Consider the following 17411-nt stretch of genomic DNA (forward strand, 5'->3'; position numbering starts at 1 on the left):
AGCGGCTGCTTCAGACGAAACAAAGGTCAGGCGTAAGGGGAAGGGGGCGGATTTTGGCTCCAATTTCCCCCAAGCAGCGGCACAGGGAGGGGCTGCTACCCCCTCCTCTGCACAGGGGTGGTTCTCGCTGCACCGTTTAGGGTCACGGTAAGGAAATGCGGGATTTCCTCCAAAACCCAGAAACTCAAGGCAATCACCCATACGTGTGGAAACTTCCCCTGCCAACACCAGCCCCAACTCAACGTTCGCCAGGTTTCTCTTCCCGAGAACCGTGCAGTTTTACCCACACGGCAGCGAGCTCACACCGGGTGAAGTTACGGCACCAGGGGAGGTGCCGGGGCTGGAGCTGCGACAGCAGCGAGGAGCATCACACACCCGAAATTTCGATCACTCAATTGCACAGGTATTTATGGAAAGAGTTATTGGCTATTCCAATTAATTTTTTGCTGGAGGTTGTTTTTTTTTTAAGATATTTTCCTGATATTAAGATAATAAATTGTAATACAGGAAAGATTTACTAAAACCACATTTTTCAGCGATTGCCCTATCGCTGCAGTTGCTGTTTCATCGCTCACACACAGCCCAACTCGGGTGTTTTACCCTCCCCAGAGCACAAAACCCTCACATCTTGCTGGGAATCACAGAGGTTTGAGAGTCTCTAAATGTGCCACTGAATTCCAGTTCAAAATGAAACATAACAGTCCTGAATCCTAACCAGAAATAAAGAATATTTAACGCTACAGTAAAATCTTAAATACAGGGAGGTGATGCTGAAAACTGCAGGTACCAGACATGCGCTGTCCAGCCCCGGGAGCTCGGCTCTTCCCAGCTTCAGGTCTCAGACATTTCTAGATACAAGTGACTTAACATATTTGCAAAAATACTCCCAAGTTCTCCCTTTCACCAGGATAAACACTAACCCACGTTTGCTTCCTTAAAAAAGACCCCAAAACCTTCAAAGAAACAGCAGATGAGGAACCAAGCAAGCGATCAGGCATCAATATTTATTAACACAAGACAAAGGAAACACAATCAATGCGTTAATGGAACACTGTCCAGCCAGGTGTTAAATTTAAAAATGGATAGCTAATCTAATTTTAAATAAATAAAAACTTTATACATAATTACAGAACGCTGTAGTCTGGATTTGACAATGGTAAAGAGGTTGACAGAAACTAAAGAAAAATTGCATTTCGGGCTAAAATTGCTCTCGTTTTTACAACCTTATTTTTAGGACAGTTAGTATGACACATCTGAATTACATTTATTTAAACCAGAAATGCAGTGCAAATTTTAACAAGACAGGACTCGAAATTACCTGTACCCACATATTCTGCTAAGGGAATCTTCCTGAACAGTCAGAGAGACAAAACAGTTTAGTTCCAAGTGCGAAGAGTTCCTAGGTTTGAAGTTTCACTGCAGCTGTTGGCTGGGAATCTGACGGGCGAGAGCAGGAAATCATTTGCCTCCTGCAACCGCGTAAGCTGCGAAGTCAAAGGGACGGGGAGAGGGCTCTGCATGGAGCCCTGCGCTTGATTTGGCCGTCACGGAAAAGCACCCGGCCCCGACCACGCGGCACCGCCAGCTCTGCCAGTTCCCCGAAGTCAAACGGCTCCGTCCGCTCCCGCACAGAACGACACCAAACGGCACAAAACGGCCCCAGCTTTGGGCAGCCCCTTGGCCAACCAACAAATCCTGCAGCGGCCTGGAAGAACAAAGTGACCCTGACCGCAAAGAGGCTAGCATTGCAAACCCCGAGCACCGGTGCTGCAAAGGCGGTTACCTCCCAGGGACATTGTAAGGATGAGAGAACATCAGCGGCGGATGAAGAACGGAGTGAAATGACCCGTGAAGGCCTCAGCAGAGCTGGAGTTTGAAACTGGGGTTTCCAGATCCACAGCTCCGCGTTTCCTCCTCCCCAGTGCACGGCTTTCACTGCGCCAAACGTGGCCAAAACCACGCGGTAAATCAAAAGTGGGCAGCTGCTGTCTGCACTTACAGAGCGGAACGGTGCTGCACTGGATGGACAGGACCATAAACTCAAGTTTCTCTGTGCTGGAGAACTGCAACGCGCCAAAGATTCAGAGTACAATGTAAACTTGCACGATAAAACCTCAAACCGTAAGAAACTATCAATACCTGGCCAAATAAAACCCAGGGAAACAAAATAACAGTAATTACGTCAGTCAAAAATGCCATTTCAGAAAGCCCATCTGCCACAAACTGGGAATCTCCGATCAAATTCATACACGCGCTTTTTATTCCTGAAAAATAATGAGTAAAAATAAAAGGCAACCTTAAAATTGTACTTAAAATCCACTTCAGTGGACAAATAAAGTGTTTGTTGAAACAGCTTATGTAAAGCTTTGAGTGAGGAAAAGGTCGAGACCATCAGATTTTCTTCTGAAATGGGCAACAATGAAGTGAGGCTGCGCTGCACATCACCACTGTGCAAGAACATACAGAAAATAAAGGGATGCAGTACCAGGACTTGGCTGCTGGAGAGGGAGAACAACTCCTGTCCCTTTCCACCTTCGGTCGCAGTCCCAGCCTCTCACTGTCCTCACTTTGTGGCCGATGTGTTAAAACTAAACACAGGAAAGGCTTCATTTTAGGACTTAAGAAACCGCAGCCTCCCCGCTGCCGCCAGAGCCCTTCCCACCCAGGCAGCAGCACCGAAACTGCATCTACAGAACAAGATGTCAATCAAAACTGTGCACCTGTAAACTGAAGATTTGCCAGGAACTCAAGTCCAGGTTTGCCATAACAACTTCTGGTTTCTAAATCTATTCCCCCCCACCAAATATTTTTCAAAAATATAATTCAGAACTTCTTATTTAACTCTTGATGCTCCTGCCTTCAGTGGAGAATAACAACGCATCAAGAGTTTCTCAAGGACGAGCCTGGGCTTTGCTCCCGAGTTCATTCTCGAGACCTAAAAGCTCTGGATGAGGTAACCTGGAACGCTGTCATCACAACTTTCTTTACACCCTATACCACATTTGACTCCAAGGAACCCGTTGCAGCATCTGGGATCAGCTCTCATTGCTTCCAAAACTGTGTTGTTTTAACACAAATGGCAATTTAATTGTTCTGAATATTAAGTGTTAGATGAAAGAAAGGAGATTTTGAGTGAAAGCTTAAGCACCATCTCTGTCTGCAATTCCTTCCTAGCAGCAAGAGCTTGGCTCTGGGACTTCTGGACATTTACTCATATGAAAACCAACGTTTTGAAGGCTGGGATATGAATTTTCCAAGGTATTTAACGAGGTTTTTACCAGAATTGCTGTGTCTCGTTTTTGTGCCTCCTCCTGTGAAAGAACAAGTGCATTCAACTCCAACCCCAGAATTCCTGTTCTTTCTAGCGAATGCTTTGAGGAAAACCAGGTTAGTGCCTCCCAGCTGACACTAAAGCCTATTCACAACATTTCTTGCTCTACCAGAGGGAGCTGCACAGAACGACGACTGAATTGCACACCCGGCGACGTGCACTGTGTGTCAGTCTAAAGGATACTTCCTCTACCCACGAGGTGTCCCAGAGGCAGAGGCTCTCACTGGGGGCACGGTTTCATGACACGTTTCAAACTTGCACTGCCATTTCTACCAAATCCCACGCTGCTGCTGAAATTCAGCCTCTTTCAGAAAGATGTGCCTTCAAACCCATAGGTCTCCACACGCTACGAGACGTTTCTGGCCAGCAATGAAAGACTACGGACTGAAAGAAGAAAACTTGTGGAAGATGCGTGTATCTCACATTAGTCGTCCAACCAAATGTAATTATGCTAAGGACCACAAAAGTTACTCGTCCTTAAAAATTTCTACCTTCAGCTGTCATCGTTATCCAAGTTAATTTTCTATCTAAGTGAATTATGTATAATAATATTTACATATTTAAAATATAGGCAAAATTCTTTTTAAATTCAAGAAATATCTATATGAATAAGTAACTCTTAGATTCCGTAAGTTATCGATTTGGTCATGGCACAATTTTAAATAAGTTGTGTGATCCCGTGGAATGAACAGCTACAGTACAGAGGCAAAGTACATCGGAGAGTAGGGAACTGCAGAACTCTGATGACCCTTTTCTTAATAGTTTATTATCCTAACTAAATAAAACCTCCCCTTATAGAATCCTAAAACGGTATTAGATAAAAATACAAATATGTACAACAGATGAAAAAAGTAACACTACTGTAAAGGCCTTAGGAATTTTGTAGCTCACACACTTGTCAACTTTGCGTTTTCTATAAAGCTAATATTTCAGTAAACCGGTACAAACGTTTTCCATCGTCTACCACATTTCCTTTGGTCCGTCGGTAGTTAACGCCACCGTACCACCGCAGGATGAGATGAAGGGAATATGGCAGCAATCTCCAACTTTAGATCAAGTATTAGTAATTTTCACCAGCTTGGTTTCTACAACCACCCGGGCTCGTTCGGTGGTCCCGCAGAGTTTCTGAGCGTCGCCTCCCCCATACACGTCACATGTTATAGGCGACGTAGATGGGGTCCAACTGGTCGGCCAGAAAACTGTCGCGGAGATGCATTCGTTGTTTCTCTCCTCTGGAATTGATGGGAATAACTCCGGGATCCACCACCACCACCACCCCCACGATCAGGTAATGTTCCTCCAGGACCACGTTTGTAACCAGAGGAACCAAATCCAGGGCTTCCTGCTCGCAGCCACACAGCTCCACCACCACCACCAGCAAGTTGGTCCACGTGAATACAGCGCTAAGGAGAAAAGGAGACAGAAAATCCAGTTATTTTCTCAGAGATCCAAAGTTCACAACTCTTCACCCTCAGGTGGAGTTTACCACCTGCTCTGGGCCGTGTTTCCAAGTGCCCTAACTCCAAGACCTAGTCCTGACTGTCAAATATCAGCTCAAATGATCATCTCACACCACCCTGTGAGACGTGCACGCTAAATGCTGCCTTCACTGACTCAAACACAAACGGTTCTGTGCGCCACGGAGCAGGAAATCATCATTTGTATTTTGAATTAAGGCTCGTGAGAAAACATTGAGTCAGTCAGCCCAGCGTTATTCTGATCTACAGATGGGAAACGAGGTGCATGACTCGCTGGTGGTAACGCAAAGAAGTATCTGAATTTGCCCGATGTATTTTTTTCTATTAAATCCTGCACCTTTGCACAAACATGGCTAGGCCGGGATGGATTCATTTCTCACGGGTGTTTTACCATTCAGCAATGCTTCTGTGTGTCCGAGATACAGAAGTCTCAATATCAATTGGATGGTACCGCAGTCCCCTCAGTTCCAAAGTTTCATCCAGTGCTCCAACAACGTACAGTGCATCGTGGCGCTCTGCAGAGGAGAGGAAATGAAGCAGACTCACACCATGAAAACAGAAAATAGCAGGCAATAAATTGAATTTACATAAAACAAAGCATCTCTCGTATCCAGGCACGCGGATCAGGACTTATTTGCTGCACAGTATTGAAAGAAAACTCTTCCTTTAAAGGATGAGGGCTGATTTCTGCCGTACCTCCGCTGGCAGCTGTGAGCTCCGTCCGCCGAACAAAACCGAGGTACCCGGTCCGAGCCCAGAGCGTCTGAGCGGCATCGCCGAAGCTCAGGCGCGTGTTGAAATGATCCGCTTGGAGGGTTTCGTTGTCGTAGATGGTGTAGTAGCCACTGGCCGTGTGCGGGCTGTTCACCCAGATCTGTACAGGAGGCAGAAATCCGGTCAGATCCACACGCTACAAAACCCGAGCATCTGCTGGGTATTAAAATGAAGCAGATAATGAACGGTAACACGAAGGTTCTCTTTTTTAATCCACGATTTTCCACATCTAAAAATGCTTTGCATGTAGCTCAAACCTCCAAATATCCTGTAGGATCTTAAGAATGAAGTCTGGCAGATCTACCCTCCTAATAACTGCATAAATATATTGTGGATTTTTATAACGTGATAAAACTGATGATAATCTATCAACACAGATCAAGTATACTTGTGCATGATCAAGATAAGGAAAGCAAAATGTAAATTAGATTATTTGAAAGGCAGTTTTATGCAAGATTTAGAGAGGAATATGCCTCTCTTTCTAGCAGGCTTTTTCTTAAAGCCTGACAGAAAGATAACGCACCCAAATTCCGAGCACTCCAGCAATAATTCTGCATAAAAAGGCCTGCAAGTATCACCACTCACAAACTGTCACCCAGCAGCCTACACAATCCAAAGGAGAGAATACTGCTCAGGAAGCAGACACCAGGAGAGGCTCCCCAGATAGCGAAATCTGTGCTTACCTCCCCGAGATGAGAATCTCCCAGAGGCCCTTTTGTCTCGGGATTCACGATGACTACTTTGACTCCAGGTAAAATCTGATGGTCACAAGAAGAAGTGTTATCGCTACATGAATTATCTTCACACACAAGTAAAACACAGAGGTTGCTTGTTTACCTCCAGAAAGGCAGGATTTCACCCACAGAAATTACCAACAGGTACAGAACACGCCAGGACACGCACACTGAAGGTATTTCATGACTCAAGAGCCATGTAGGTAAGGCTTTCTAGGCCTGGAAATGTTGCTAGACCTTGATTTTGCAGAATTTAACGTCAAAAAACCTACTGGGAAACATCTTTCTGTTAAGCCATTTAAAGAAGGGAGTAAGAGCTACAGTAAATCTCAGATGCATGCTGGTTTCAAGGACACAACAGCAGCCACTTTTGATACGGTTCATTTACTGGAAATAAACCCAATCCTCCCAATTGTTTCAGCAAAGCGTGCTCCTAAATCACTACATCAGGTTCTTTATTATAATCCATGCCTCCAGGTATTAACATGAAATTACCTTCCCAGACTCGGAAAGCAGCAGGCTTTGAGGAGCTCCCCTTTCCACGAGACGGACCCTGTAGGTAAAGAAAACATCGTCAGGGAAAACGAGAGCTCAAGTCCACTGAGGTGAGGTAGCCCAGTGCCATTAAAACATTTTATAAAGTTATTTAATAAGTTTAAGTAAACTTACTGTACCTGTCATGTCTCAAGGACTTCAGATCCACATACACCGTGGTGGGATCGGGTCCAGATGTTCCCTGAAGAGTTAACATTAATAAAAAGAAAATTAATGTATTCACAGAAGTCAAGGTAACTTCTGCCTGAGCTCATCAACATTTCCAGGAGTTTCTTGCAACAAAACTCACATTCACATTTCTCCAGCTCTGCACTAAGGGAACACACCAGTGACCAGGCTGTTTTCCCTCTACATGGAGTGGAAAACCAGCGTGGGATGCATTTTTGGGGAGGTGGGAGCTGCTATGGGGCCAGCCCAGCTACCAGCCCTGGGACAGCCAGAGTCACCGTTTACATGGAAATAAATGGTTGGCTGATCTCATGTTCAGTTGTTTTGAGCATCTGCGATATAATCTGGCAGCTGAAAACAAGAGAAGCTGCTTAAACCCTGTGCCAGCTGTTCTCTAGAAAGCAGATGTTGGGCTGCACCAACAGCGCAGGAGCGTGTACAGAACGGGAAGTCTGCGATCCAGAACACAACGGGATCTGGAAATCTGACGCCAGTGACAAAAACAGGCACCAGGAAGTGCTCATGTTACCTGGAAACAGAAGTTACCTGTGTAAACACAAGTTACCTGTGTTATCAGAAGTTACCTGTAAACAGATGGCGACGTTGACTCTTGACCCGAAGGTGGTGCTTACAGCACGAGAGGAGAGGCCGATGTCTTTGAAGAGTTTGGAGAAGGAATGGGTGAGGGAAACTCGCGGCCGTTCCTCTGCAACTACCACGCAAGTCCGGACGCAGGACAGATTAATTCCTCGTGCCTGGAAAGGACACACAGGAGTGCAAAGGACCGTGTGTGTTAGTTACCCCTGCCACACCGCACCGAGATCCGACCTCACACAACAAGAGACATTTGGGTTTTATCCCTGGAAATGACTCAGGAAATGCAGGACAAACCCTGTTCTTATGTTCCAAGCTACTTAACTCTTTTCAGCTTCTATTTGTAGTTATAAAATGTGTCTGACCAGAGTCTAGAAATACTGCTAGCACAAAATATGCATTAACAGCGCCTTCTTCCTCTGCTACAGAACACAGCATCATGTGCTTCTGCAGTGCTTTTCAGCTAAGATTACATCTGCTATTCACTATTTATACAGATGGCAACCAAACCAAGAGAGAGTAAAGTCCTTTAGTGGGATTACACCGAGTCTTCAGCAGAACTGGGACTGCATTATTTCTGGATGTGATCGTGAATGCACTGAACAGCACCAGGCAGTTGTTTGAATCTCTGTGTTATTCTGTTTAACTGGTGACACAGACACCTTCAAAACTGTGTCACCAACAGAACGAGACTGCTCCCTGATCTCAGAGATGGAGCAGGCTATTTCAGTAAACCCATGCAAAGAGCATTTTATGTAGTTCTTTTTTTTTCCCCTTCCTCTCATCTCCAAGGAGAAAACTCCTCTATTTAGCAGCCTGCCTGACATGTGTGCTTTCCCCCATGTGCTGGGCTGAGCCCTCACTGCAGACTCTTACATAAGCAGTTTTTCTGCAGAGCTTTCTGCTGCTGGCGTCCTCTCGCTGGGGTTTGCCCAGCAGCCGCTGCCACTCGCTGCCACCGCGCTACCTGCGCCGCAACACATCCACCCCGCTCCTTTCCAGTCCTTTCCACGTCCTGGGGCTGCAAAGCACTTTTTGTTGCTTTTGCTTTCTGAGCAAGCTGTGTCCTGGAGCCTTGTGCAACAGGAAAACTGGTGTATTTAACAGTCCTGTCACTTTGCTTTACCTCCACGGTTCCCTTCATTTGTGTAAAGTAACATTCAGGACACACTTCTTACCTTTAACATTTCAACTTGGTTTCCAAGTCCCTTTGTGCACAGTTCCATGACTGAATAGGAACAGAAAGTGTCCCTTATTTTATACTGGCTGACAGTAGATAACCAGAGAAAAAGATTGGATTCCAGCTCCATAGGAGGAATTAAAATTGACTGGTGTCCAGAATACACACTGTGAAGAACAGGAAGAAAGAAAACGTTTCTGTGTAATGTGTAGTTATCTTCAAATTAATATTTACTGTATTTTCACATTTCATTCCTGCCAGACCAAAACCAGGCTGTGGGACTCTGCATCTGTGACAAAATGATAATAACTCAAATGCCCACCTTCTGTAGCAACGTCATTTTAAAAATACAACTTACTGTAGAGGACCAACAATTTAGACACACACAAATGTGCACACACTGTCAGAGGGAAGGAAGAGAACTGCCTCAAGCACAGTTAACAGAACGAAAACTCCCTTACTGTGACTTATAATCAAGGAAGAAAGGCAAGAGACACATTCTGGAGCCAGTAATACTTGGCAGCACAAATCTGCATAATCAAGATAGGATAACATCTTGCTAATCTGCAGGAAAAGGGAACGTACTATTGTCAGTTCAAAGACAAATTCTCCCCTTACTGTGAATTAGTCATTTTGGTAATGTCAACATAATCTGTCTGTAATTACACCAGATAAAGACCTGGACTGCCATTTCCCATTTATAACCAGCTAAGAGTTTATCTTTTCCTTTTTCCTACCTGCAAAGGCACCAGAGCACAAAACCTAATCCACAGTAGGGGTCCAGACAAATCGCGATCTGCCGGGAGGAGTAGAGCTCACACTGAAGCTTGATTGCCCTGCAAAGGCCGCTCACTGCTGCGTGGGACATCTGCAACGAGACAGAGAAACCGTGCTCCAGTTCAAGGACATCAACACAGGACTCCAGCAAGACAGGAAGGTAAGAATAAAGATGGGTTTGCCTTGATAACACCTCTCCATAAACTGTTTCTGCTTCCTTTATCCTCCACAGCAGAGGCAGAGCATTGCAGAGCCACAGTAAACCAGAAATAGTGACACCAATAGCTATTGCTTAAGAACTTGGAGGCATCTCAGACTCCAAACACTGATCTTTACTGACAGTCTAAGGCTCTCATTTTTGAGTTTCTCATCCTCTTCTGTCCATTCCTGTTCTGCTCTTGCTGGGGGCAAGCAGAAGCTCACAGCGTGGCTCTCTGCTCTCCTAACAGGCAGCTCTCCAGTGGGAGCCAGCAGCAGAATTCCCAATGCCCACTGTAAACCTGGCTTCCCACATTGCAGAACTTCAGCACAAAGTCACTCTGCATTGACTGCAGCGAACCCAGAGCTTTTATTGGAAAAGCAGCATGGTCTTTATTTAAGCTACAAGAGCCAGCTTTGGTGGAGGTGGAGGGGAGAGGTGGTTCAGAGCATCAGCCAAAGGCAAGACACCAAACCCCCCATCTTCTAAAGCTGTTTTACCGTACCTTTACTCCTGTGAGCATGCCCGTTGTGGAAACACTAAAATCTAGATATGCTAACATCTCAGGCGTAGGTGGCTTGTAGATCTGAGACAGCCGCTTCCTGGGCAAGTCATCTGTACAGGAAAGGAATAAACGTGGTTATCTCTGATTACTGAACTGGCATTTGACAGGAGAACACAACATTCAAAAAGCCTGAGATGGACAATAAAGCTTTCTATTAATTCTCTTTCCAAGATGGACAGACAATGTATGACAAGGCTCTTGCCAAAGTTCCCATGTAGAAAATTGCTTATTTTCAGGAAAAGGGAGAAGAGACCAACTCAGTCAGAGAAGAGCCACAAGGATGGGGAGGGCTCTGGAGAACAAGCCTGATGAGGAGCGGCTGAGGGAACTGGGCTTGTTTAGCCTGGAGAAGAGAAGGCTGAGGGGGGACCTCATCACCACCTACAACTGCCTCAAGGGAGGTTGTGGAGAGGTGGGTGCTGGGCTCTTCTCCCAGGTGATGGGGGACAGAACAAGGGGAAACGGCACCAAGCTGTGCCAAGGGAGGTTCAGGTCAGAGCTAAGGAGGAAGTTCTTTCCTGAGAGGGTCGTCAGAAGCGGGAACAGGCTGCCCAGGGAGGTGGTGGAGTCACCATCCCTGGATGTATTTAAAGAGCGGGTAGATGAGGTACTTAGGGATATGGTTTAGGGGGTAGACAGGAGCGGTTGGACGTGATGATCTCAGAGGGCTTTTCCAACCGAGCGGATTTTGTGATTCTGTGTGTGAGTCTTGTCTCAAAATCAACAGCTGTCTGCAACACGGCTTTTCAGTAAAATTATTTTCCATGCATAGCTCAACAAATACTGAAGAGATGTCAGCAAACGAGGTCAGATGTAGCTTGTATCTTGGATTACTCTTCCACATATTTGAGGAAATACCTAAGAGCCACCCAGTTAGCATCAGAAATGGGGGACAGTCCCTTTGGAAGTCAGTGGTACCACCTACACAGAACTTTAAGCAGTCTTTGAGTGCATGGACCTCACCTGTGTCAATGATGGTTGGCCAGGTTTTCACGTCGACAGCAGCAGCTGCCTCTCTGGATTTCAGTAGTCTCATTAAGGTCTGGGTTGTGAGGATACAGGCAGCTTTGCTGACCTAAAGAGATAAACACTTACTAAAAAAAGAGAAAGACAAAAGCATGTCCCAGTAGCATTGTGAGTGTATTTTACCACCCACAGCTACCATCCCTAACAAACCTGCATTTATTTCTTTGGTTTCTGCAACACTGCTCTCTACTCTTCCTTCACTAAAACACAAAATGCAGACTAAAACACAAATAACCACGTCAGGACCTTCAGAGCAGGTGAGAACACTGCACAGTCTGCATCTAGCTTTCTTCCAGTGGTTGTAATGAGGAGGTTGCTGGGCTTGGAAAGTAACTACTAGCAGGATCTGCACTTGCCCAGCAGTAAGGAGCATCAATGTGAAATTTTAAGCGCTAACAGCACATCAGTATCTCTCAGAAACCACCCGTTTCACAGCGATTCATCTTGCCACATGAGGAGAGGTGGTTCTCTCTTGTATTTTACAAATGAAAACTCTGTCCTTCAGCTGTGAGATGAGCATCAATCGCTGCTGCTGTGTGAACAGCACAGGAGTTTGGACAGCCGTGTTAACCGCTCGGGTCCGAGAGGCCGAAGCAGGAGCGCTGCAGCCACAGCACTGGTACTCACTTCCACGATCATTCGCACAGTGGGCAGAGTAGCGGTGAGGCTCTGAGCATGAGGAGGTCTCACGGTCACGGGGATGCAGCCAGCGTACAGACAGCCATAGAACGCGGTGATCAGCTCAATGCCTGCAAGGACACGACAGGCTGTAGTGCAGGACACTGAAGGGTGGATGGACACCCTGGGGACACCAGCCTTTCCCTTCAGGACTTATTCTCCAAGCACTGGTTACAGTTTCCAGTAGAAGAAGGTACACAGACTTGTGTCACTTCCACAGCACAGATGTGCAACATGAACAGTTCAAACACCGAGGGTGGCACAACAAGGGAGCTAAGAAAGCTTGGGATAGGGGACTGGGATGGTAGAGAAGATTGACTGCAAAGAAAACCATATCCATCTCACAGGAAAAGAATGGCCCAAGAGCCAAATGACTCAAAAGTCAGTCAGGACCGAACAGAATTGTCTGGCAGGGCAAGAAGTACAGGCACCAGAGAGCACCTCTCACAAGCTGTGAGCACCTTACACACGCCAGGTGATGAAGCTGTGTGCTGCGGGCCACAGCAGGTAAAAAAGGCACCCAGCAGCCTCAGAGGAAGCGCCCACTTTCTGCACAGCTGAAGGCAATGGCACCAGTCTCTACCAGAAGCCACCCTGCCATTTCTCACAGCAAACTACGTGCTTTCCCTGGATGAAAAGCTGCTCACTGGCAAGGTGACTTCAGACAAACAAGATCTGAACAGACCAGGAGCTGAACAGTCTCCGGTAGGGTGAGGAGCGCGATTTTCCAGCACATGCAGCGTGGTCACAAGTTTCTAATAACTCTGCAGTGAACATTTCGTACCAGAGGATCTTTGATAACCACAGAAGTCTCTGAAGTTTTTATTCTAAACGTCATGACACAGCCAGATCTAGCCAGGAGCGAGAAGGTACAAATTGGCTTTTCCAAAACTCCAGAGAAACGAAGTTCGAGTCCTGATGCTGCAAGACATTAGGACAGCCCTCTCTGTTGTCAAAACCAGATGAGCTGTACGGTCCCTAAAGGCATCACTAGTTCAATGATCTCTCCTGTATTTCCAGATCTCAATGAGATTTCAAGAAAGACCACGCTGCATTTCCACAGCGTGACGTGGTCGTTATTAAAACTTGCTTACCAGGAGGATAAAGAAGCACCACATTGTCTCCTGCATTGAGATGTCCTTTGTCACACAGAACTGATGCAATTCTCTCAGCTTTTTTGTGCAACTGAAGGCAGGTGGCTGTGCACACAGTGGTTCCCTTGAAAGGAGACAAAAAGGCTCTAAACAAGGCCTGGCACAACGGCTGCTGCTGGAAAAAAACAAACTTGCTTGCTAGCATCAGTCTATAGCAACTACAGTTATCTATACCTATAGGCTGCGGGCAGTAAATGAGCCATTTATCCACTACAATATCAAAAAGATAGAGATGGAGTTAGATCTGCTCTAGAAAATTCTACCTTCCAGGGAGTCAGTTCAGGTCTTCTCGCACCAGAACCTTGCCAGAATATCCCCAACAGGGATACACCATTAAATGATACAGGAACCAGTGGGACCTACAAACACGCTCAGTTTTAAAACGCAGCATTGAACCATGGCAGTCATTTAGACGAAGCGACCTACATAGCTTCAAAGGTTCAAATTTTAAGTTACAAATCTACGGGCAAAATCTGATACAGAGACTCCACAGAGGACACTGGGGTGTGCAAAAGTTTTTAAACACGGTCTCAAACTTGTGCTGAATACCATGCTGTGCACCTTAAAAAACCCAACAACTCACAGTACAGGCACTGACTGTACCTTGGCATTCAATAGAAGGAAGAGTGGGTGGTCAGGAGTTGCTTGAGCTCTCCACTGCAACACCTCTGTCAGGAACTGGTGCTGAAACAAAGACGTAGTAATTAAATACTGGTGCTTCTGCTTCAGAGGCAGTACTTAAGTCTGCTTCACGTTGCTGCTTTGCATTCAGCTGTAGGGTAAATTCTTTTCCCTTTCTCCAGCTGTAGCAAATGCTGACTTACCTTTTTAACTAAATCGTTGTCTTCTATTTGACCAAGATCTCTTCCAGAGGCCTGAGCAATACGCTTCCCAGCAACCAGGTTCCCCACCATCACAGAGGCAGGGCCAACGCCTGTCGATAAAGAACAGCCATGTGAAATCTGGACACTTAATGCCAGTGGGGAGGAGCTGGCCTAGAACTGCAACCTGCAGTACAGCAAAGGTACAAAGCTTCTCTGTGGGATCTCACTGCTCCCGGGCATGGGTGCGAGAAGGGAGGTCATGAAACCTCACTGACAGAGCTCAGAAGGCATTGCCAGTGTCTCCTGTTCATCAGTGGAGAGAATCCCAGTGAGTTCAGAGCTGGGAATCAAAATTCCTGGCTGACACATGCAAAGAGAGGCCTCAGACATGCCCCAGCCACAGGCCACAAGATGCTCCGGTCACCACCAAGTGGGACACTCAGGGTTGGAGACATTGCACAGCTTCCTAGCTCTGAGTCTGTGAACTTCAGTTTACTACCATGAAATAGAAGGTACTCGTGTTACCTGGCTGTTTCTGCCTGGGTTTTGGCAAGTTCGTCACACACGTGTGCGGGCACATGAGGATGTTGCACGGATGCAGAGAGCCCTCCAGAAAGTGCTGTTTGGTTTGAGAGATGTGGATCCCTCCCAGCGGAGTTTTTGGCAATGTATTGGCTGGCACAAGAGCAAGGCAATATACACCCACTTGGTGAATGCTGTCGATTGCCTAGAGAAAGGAAAGGTGGTCACTTGAATTCTTGGGACTGCTGCAGACAGTCTGCTGCTACTGGCTGCACTGGCACGCTGCAAGAGAAATCCCTGCATTCACAAGGTACTGGAGGAGCAAGGCAGTCACCACTTCACCTCTAGCATCAGCGAGCCCTATGGTAAGAGCTACGTGCTTGTCAGCATCCCTGCCTTCATAGTCCATTTCGTATACACAAAATCCTTTTTTAAATCTTTCATGACCAAAATCCCAAAATACACACAGTTGCTCAATGAATCATATGATTTTGATGTGAGGTTTTATCCATCTGTCTCCTCTGAACCATCACACTCTGTTCCCTTTTCGTCCGCCTCAGCATTCAGGCACCTGATACATTATTCAGACCACCAGGTACTTCCCTGATTTTTCTCCTCGGTTTGTATACTTCACAGCCTGAAATATCATCCCCAAGAATGACATACATGCAATGCAGGCAGTTCTCAAAGTAAGTATCTGCTACTCATTCTGCTTTCTTAGGACTACACTCATTTTAACCTTTCTCTGCTTACTGTCTCGCTGCTGCAAATCCATCTCCAAGGACAAGGGTGGCTTTAAAGAATAATTCTGAGCACCAGCGTGACCCAAGACTAAAAGCAGAACTCCTAAGCTTGAGCACTGGATCTGCTTTGCAGCGCTGAGAGGACACTGGGCTTCTGTTGCTCGCATACTGCTGACCAGAGCCTACGCTACTCCGTGTGGCAGCCGCTTTCCCAGGACCTTCAGGACACAACGGAACAGCTTGCACGCAGCAGATGTACCCAGCTTGTGACCCTGGAAAAATACCTTGTGCCAAGAGGGATCATGAGCCTGTGCTCTTTCCATCTGGGCCGTGCTGATGGCCTCTGATCTGCCCACACAGTGCAAAACCATACAAACCTTCCTCGTCCACCTGTGTGAGGGGGTTTACCTGCAGCACACGACTCATCCACTGAAAACTGTCCTCTTCAGACGCATCTGGCCTCTGCTCTGCAACCACCACGATCCTCTCGTCATAGAAGACAGACACTGAGAACACAGCAATCCTGAGGAAATAGGAAGAGCGAGAATTCCAGTTTTATTCCTTGGGAATAGGAAGCCAAAGAAACAGACTGGAGTCATAAAAAAACCCCATGGGGCAAAGACAGAGAAAAAACATCAGACAATTAAAACTGAGTCAAAAAGGAAAGACTTTGTGAAGGATGTAGGGATTAATTCCCCCTTCTGATGACATCTCTACATAGCGTAGGCCCCTGTCCTCTCAACCTGCTGCCACATTTCTGTTCCAACCTGTGGCAAATCACCAGTGGTTAAAAGCTTTAAAAGTATCTACATGATGTAGGGGGTTTAAAATCTCCTGTCAGTTCTTGGAGACACGAGCTCCAGCCCTGCCTGAGGATACAGAAAATTATATCCACAACTGCTAAACAAAATTAAGTATCTCTGGACATTAATGAAACCCGTTCTTGCTGCAGAACACGAGCCAGCGGCCAACAACTACAGAGAAGTAAAAGGAAACTCTACAGAGACAGAGAATTAAATTCTCCATGTGGTGACTTATCTTGTTACTCAATTCCTGCCCCTAAAGCACACAGACTTGATGAAAAGCCAGACAGGACTGGGGAAAACAGACCCGTGTTGGGCAGGATCAGGCCAATTACTGTCTAAACCAAAACCATATTTACTTTAACTGAGCTACCCGAACAGTTACTGGAGAGAAACTGAAGATCATACACTACAGATCCTGTTTCATTACATCACATGCAGAAGGTTATTGGGAAGGGCAAGGTTTATTTTGCTAACCTTCCTCTGTAAACTGTTTTTATGGACTCTACTGCCAATCCAGTTGCTACGATGTCATCGGCGTTGTGTCTGCGGCCGCTCACCGTCAGCAGCCCATCCATTTTTCCAACCACAAACACCAAACTGCCCTGAAAGATAAGTAAAGGTATCTGTGAGTAACTTACACTTACACACAAAGCAGGTTTTCAAGTGTCTTTCGTAACTATGGCTAGATCAATCTAATTTATATAAAGTACATTTTCTTTCTCTTTAAATTACTGTTTATGACTAAACCAGAAGCATCCAGCCACTCGGTGAGACAAGACTCTCCAACACCCATAGCAGAACTGCCAAGCAAAATGCTTCTTACACCTGGTATTAGAAGAATGAGCAATCTAAAAATGTAACGAGCAACACAGAAAGGCACTGAAAGGACAACGTGCTGGAAAAGTCAGGGTTCAAACTGGCTCAGGCAAAGCCATCAACTCTCAACTGTCTTATCGACAGTGTTCAGTGTGTTCAGTTCTGGGCCCCTCACTAGAAGAAGGATGTGGAGATTCTGGAGCGTGTTCAGAGAAGAGCCACAAGGATGGGGAGGGCTCTGGAGAACAAGCCTGATGAGGAGCGGCTGAGGGAACTGGGCTTGTTTAGCCTGGAGAAGAGAAGGCTGAGGGGAGACCTCATCACCACCTACAACTGCCTCAAGGGAGCTTGTGGAGAGGTGGGTGCTGGGCTCTTCTCCCAGGTGATGGGGATAGAACAAGGGGAAACGGCACCAAGCTGTGCCAAGGGAGGTTCAGGTCAGAGATAAGGAGGAAGTTCTTTACTGAGAGGGTCGTCAGAGAGAGAG

At 46.3% G+C, this 17411-nt stretch overlaps 1 protein-coding gene across 1 annotated transcript in view; it reads right to left on the reverse strand.

Moving 5' to 3' along the window:
* Positions 1-4121: 4121 nt before the first annotated feature.
* DIP2B (DIP2 disco-interacting protein 2 homolog B (Drosophila)) overlaps positions 4122-17411 on the reverse strand; it is a 28700-nt gene continuing 15410 nt past the window's right edge. The window contains exons 19-36 of the mRNA XM_010187415.1: positions 16583-16710; positions 15711-15825; positions 14563-14764; positions 14038-14147; positions 13817-13897; positions 13154-13277; positions 12009-12130; positions 11319-11430; positions 10296-10405; positions 9552-9682; positions 8813-8981; positions 7625-7795; positions 6992-7053; positions 6813-6870; positions 6267-6341; positions 5506-5683; positions 5201-5324; positions 4122-4734 (exon numbers count right to left, since the gene is read on the reverse strand). Coding sequence (XP_010185717.1) covers positions 4482-4734; positions 5201-5324; positions 5506-5683; positions 6267-6341; positions 6813-6870; positions 6992-7053; positions 7625-7795; positions 8813-8981; positions 9552-9682; positions 10296-10405; positions 11319-11430; positions 12009-12130; positions 13154-13277; positions 13817-13897; positions 14038-14147; positions 14563-14764; positions 15711-15825; positions 16583-16710 — 2325 coding nt within the window. The 3' untranslated portion in view covers positions 4122-4481. The remainder of the gene's footprint in view (positions 4735-5200; positions 5325-5505; positions 5684-6266; positions 6342-6812; positions 6871-6991; positions 7054-7624; positions 7796-8812; positions 8982-9551; positions 9683-10295; positions 10406-11318; positions 11431-12008; positions 12131-13153; positions 13278-13816; positions 13898-14037; positions 14148-14562; positions 14765-15710; positions 15826-16582; positions 16711-17411) is intronic.

The sequence above is a fragment of the Mesitornis unicolor genome, unplaced genomic scaffold, assembly GCF_000695765.1.
Source record: "Mesitornis unicolor isolate BGI_N332 unplaced genomic scaffold, ASM69576v1 scaffold23616, whole genome shotgun sequence".
NCBI lineage: Eukaryota > Metazoa > Chordata > Aves > Mesitornithiformes > Mesitornithidae > Mesitornis > Mesitornis unicolor.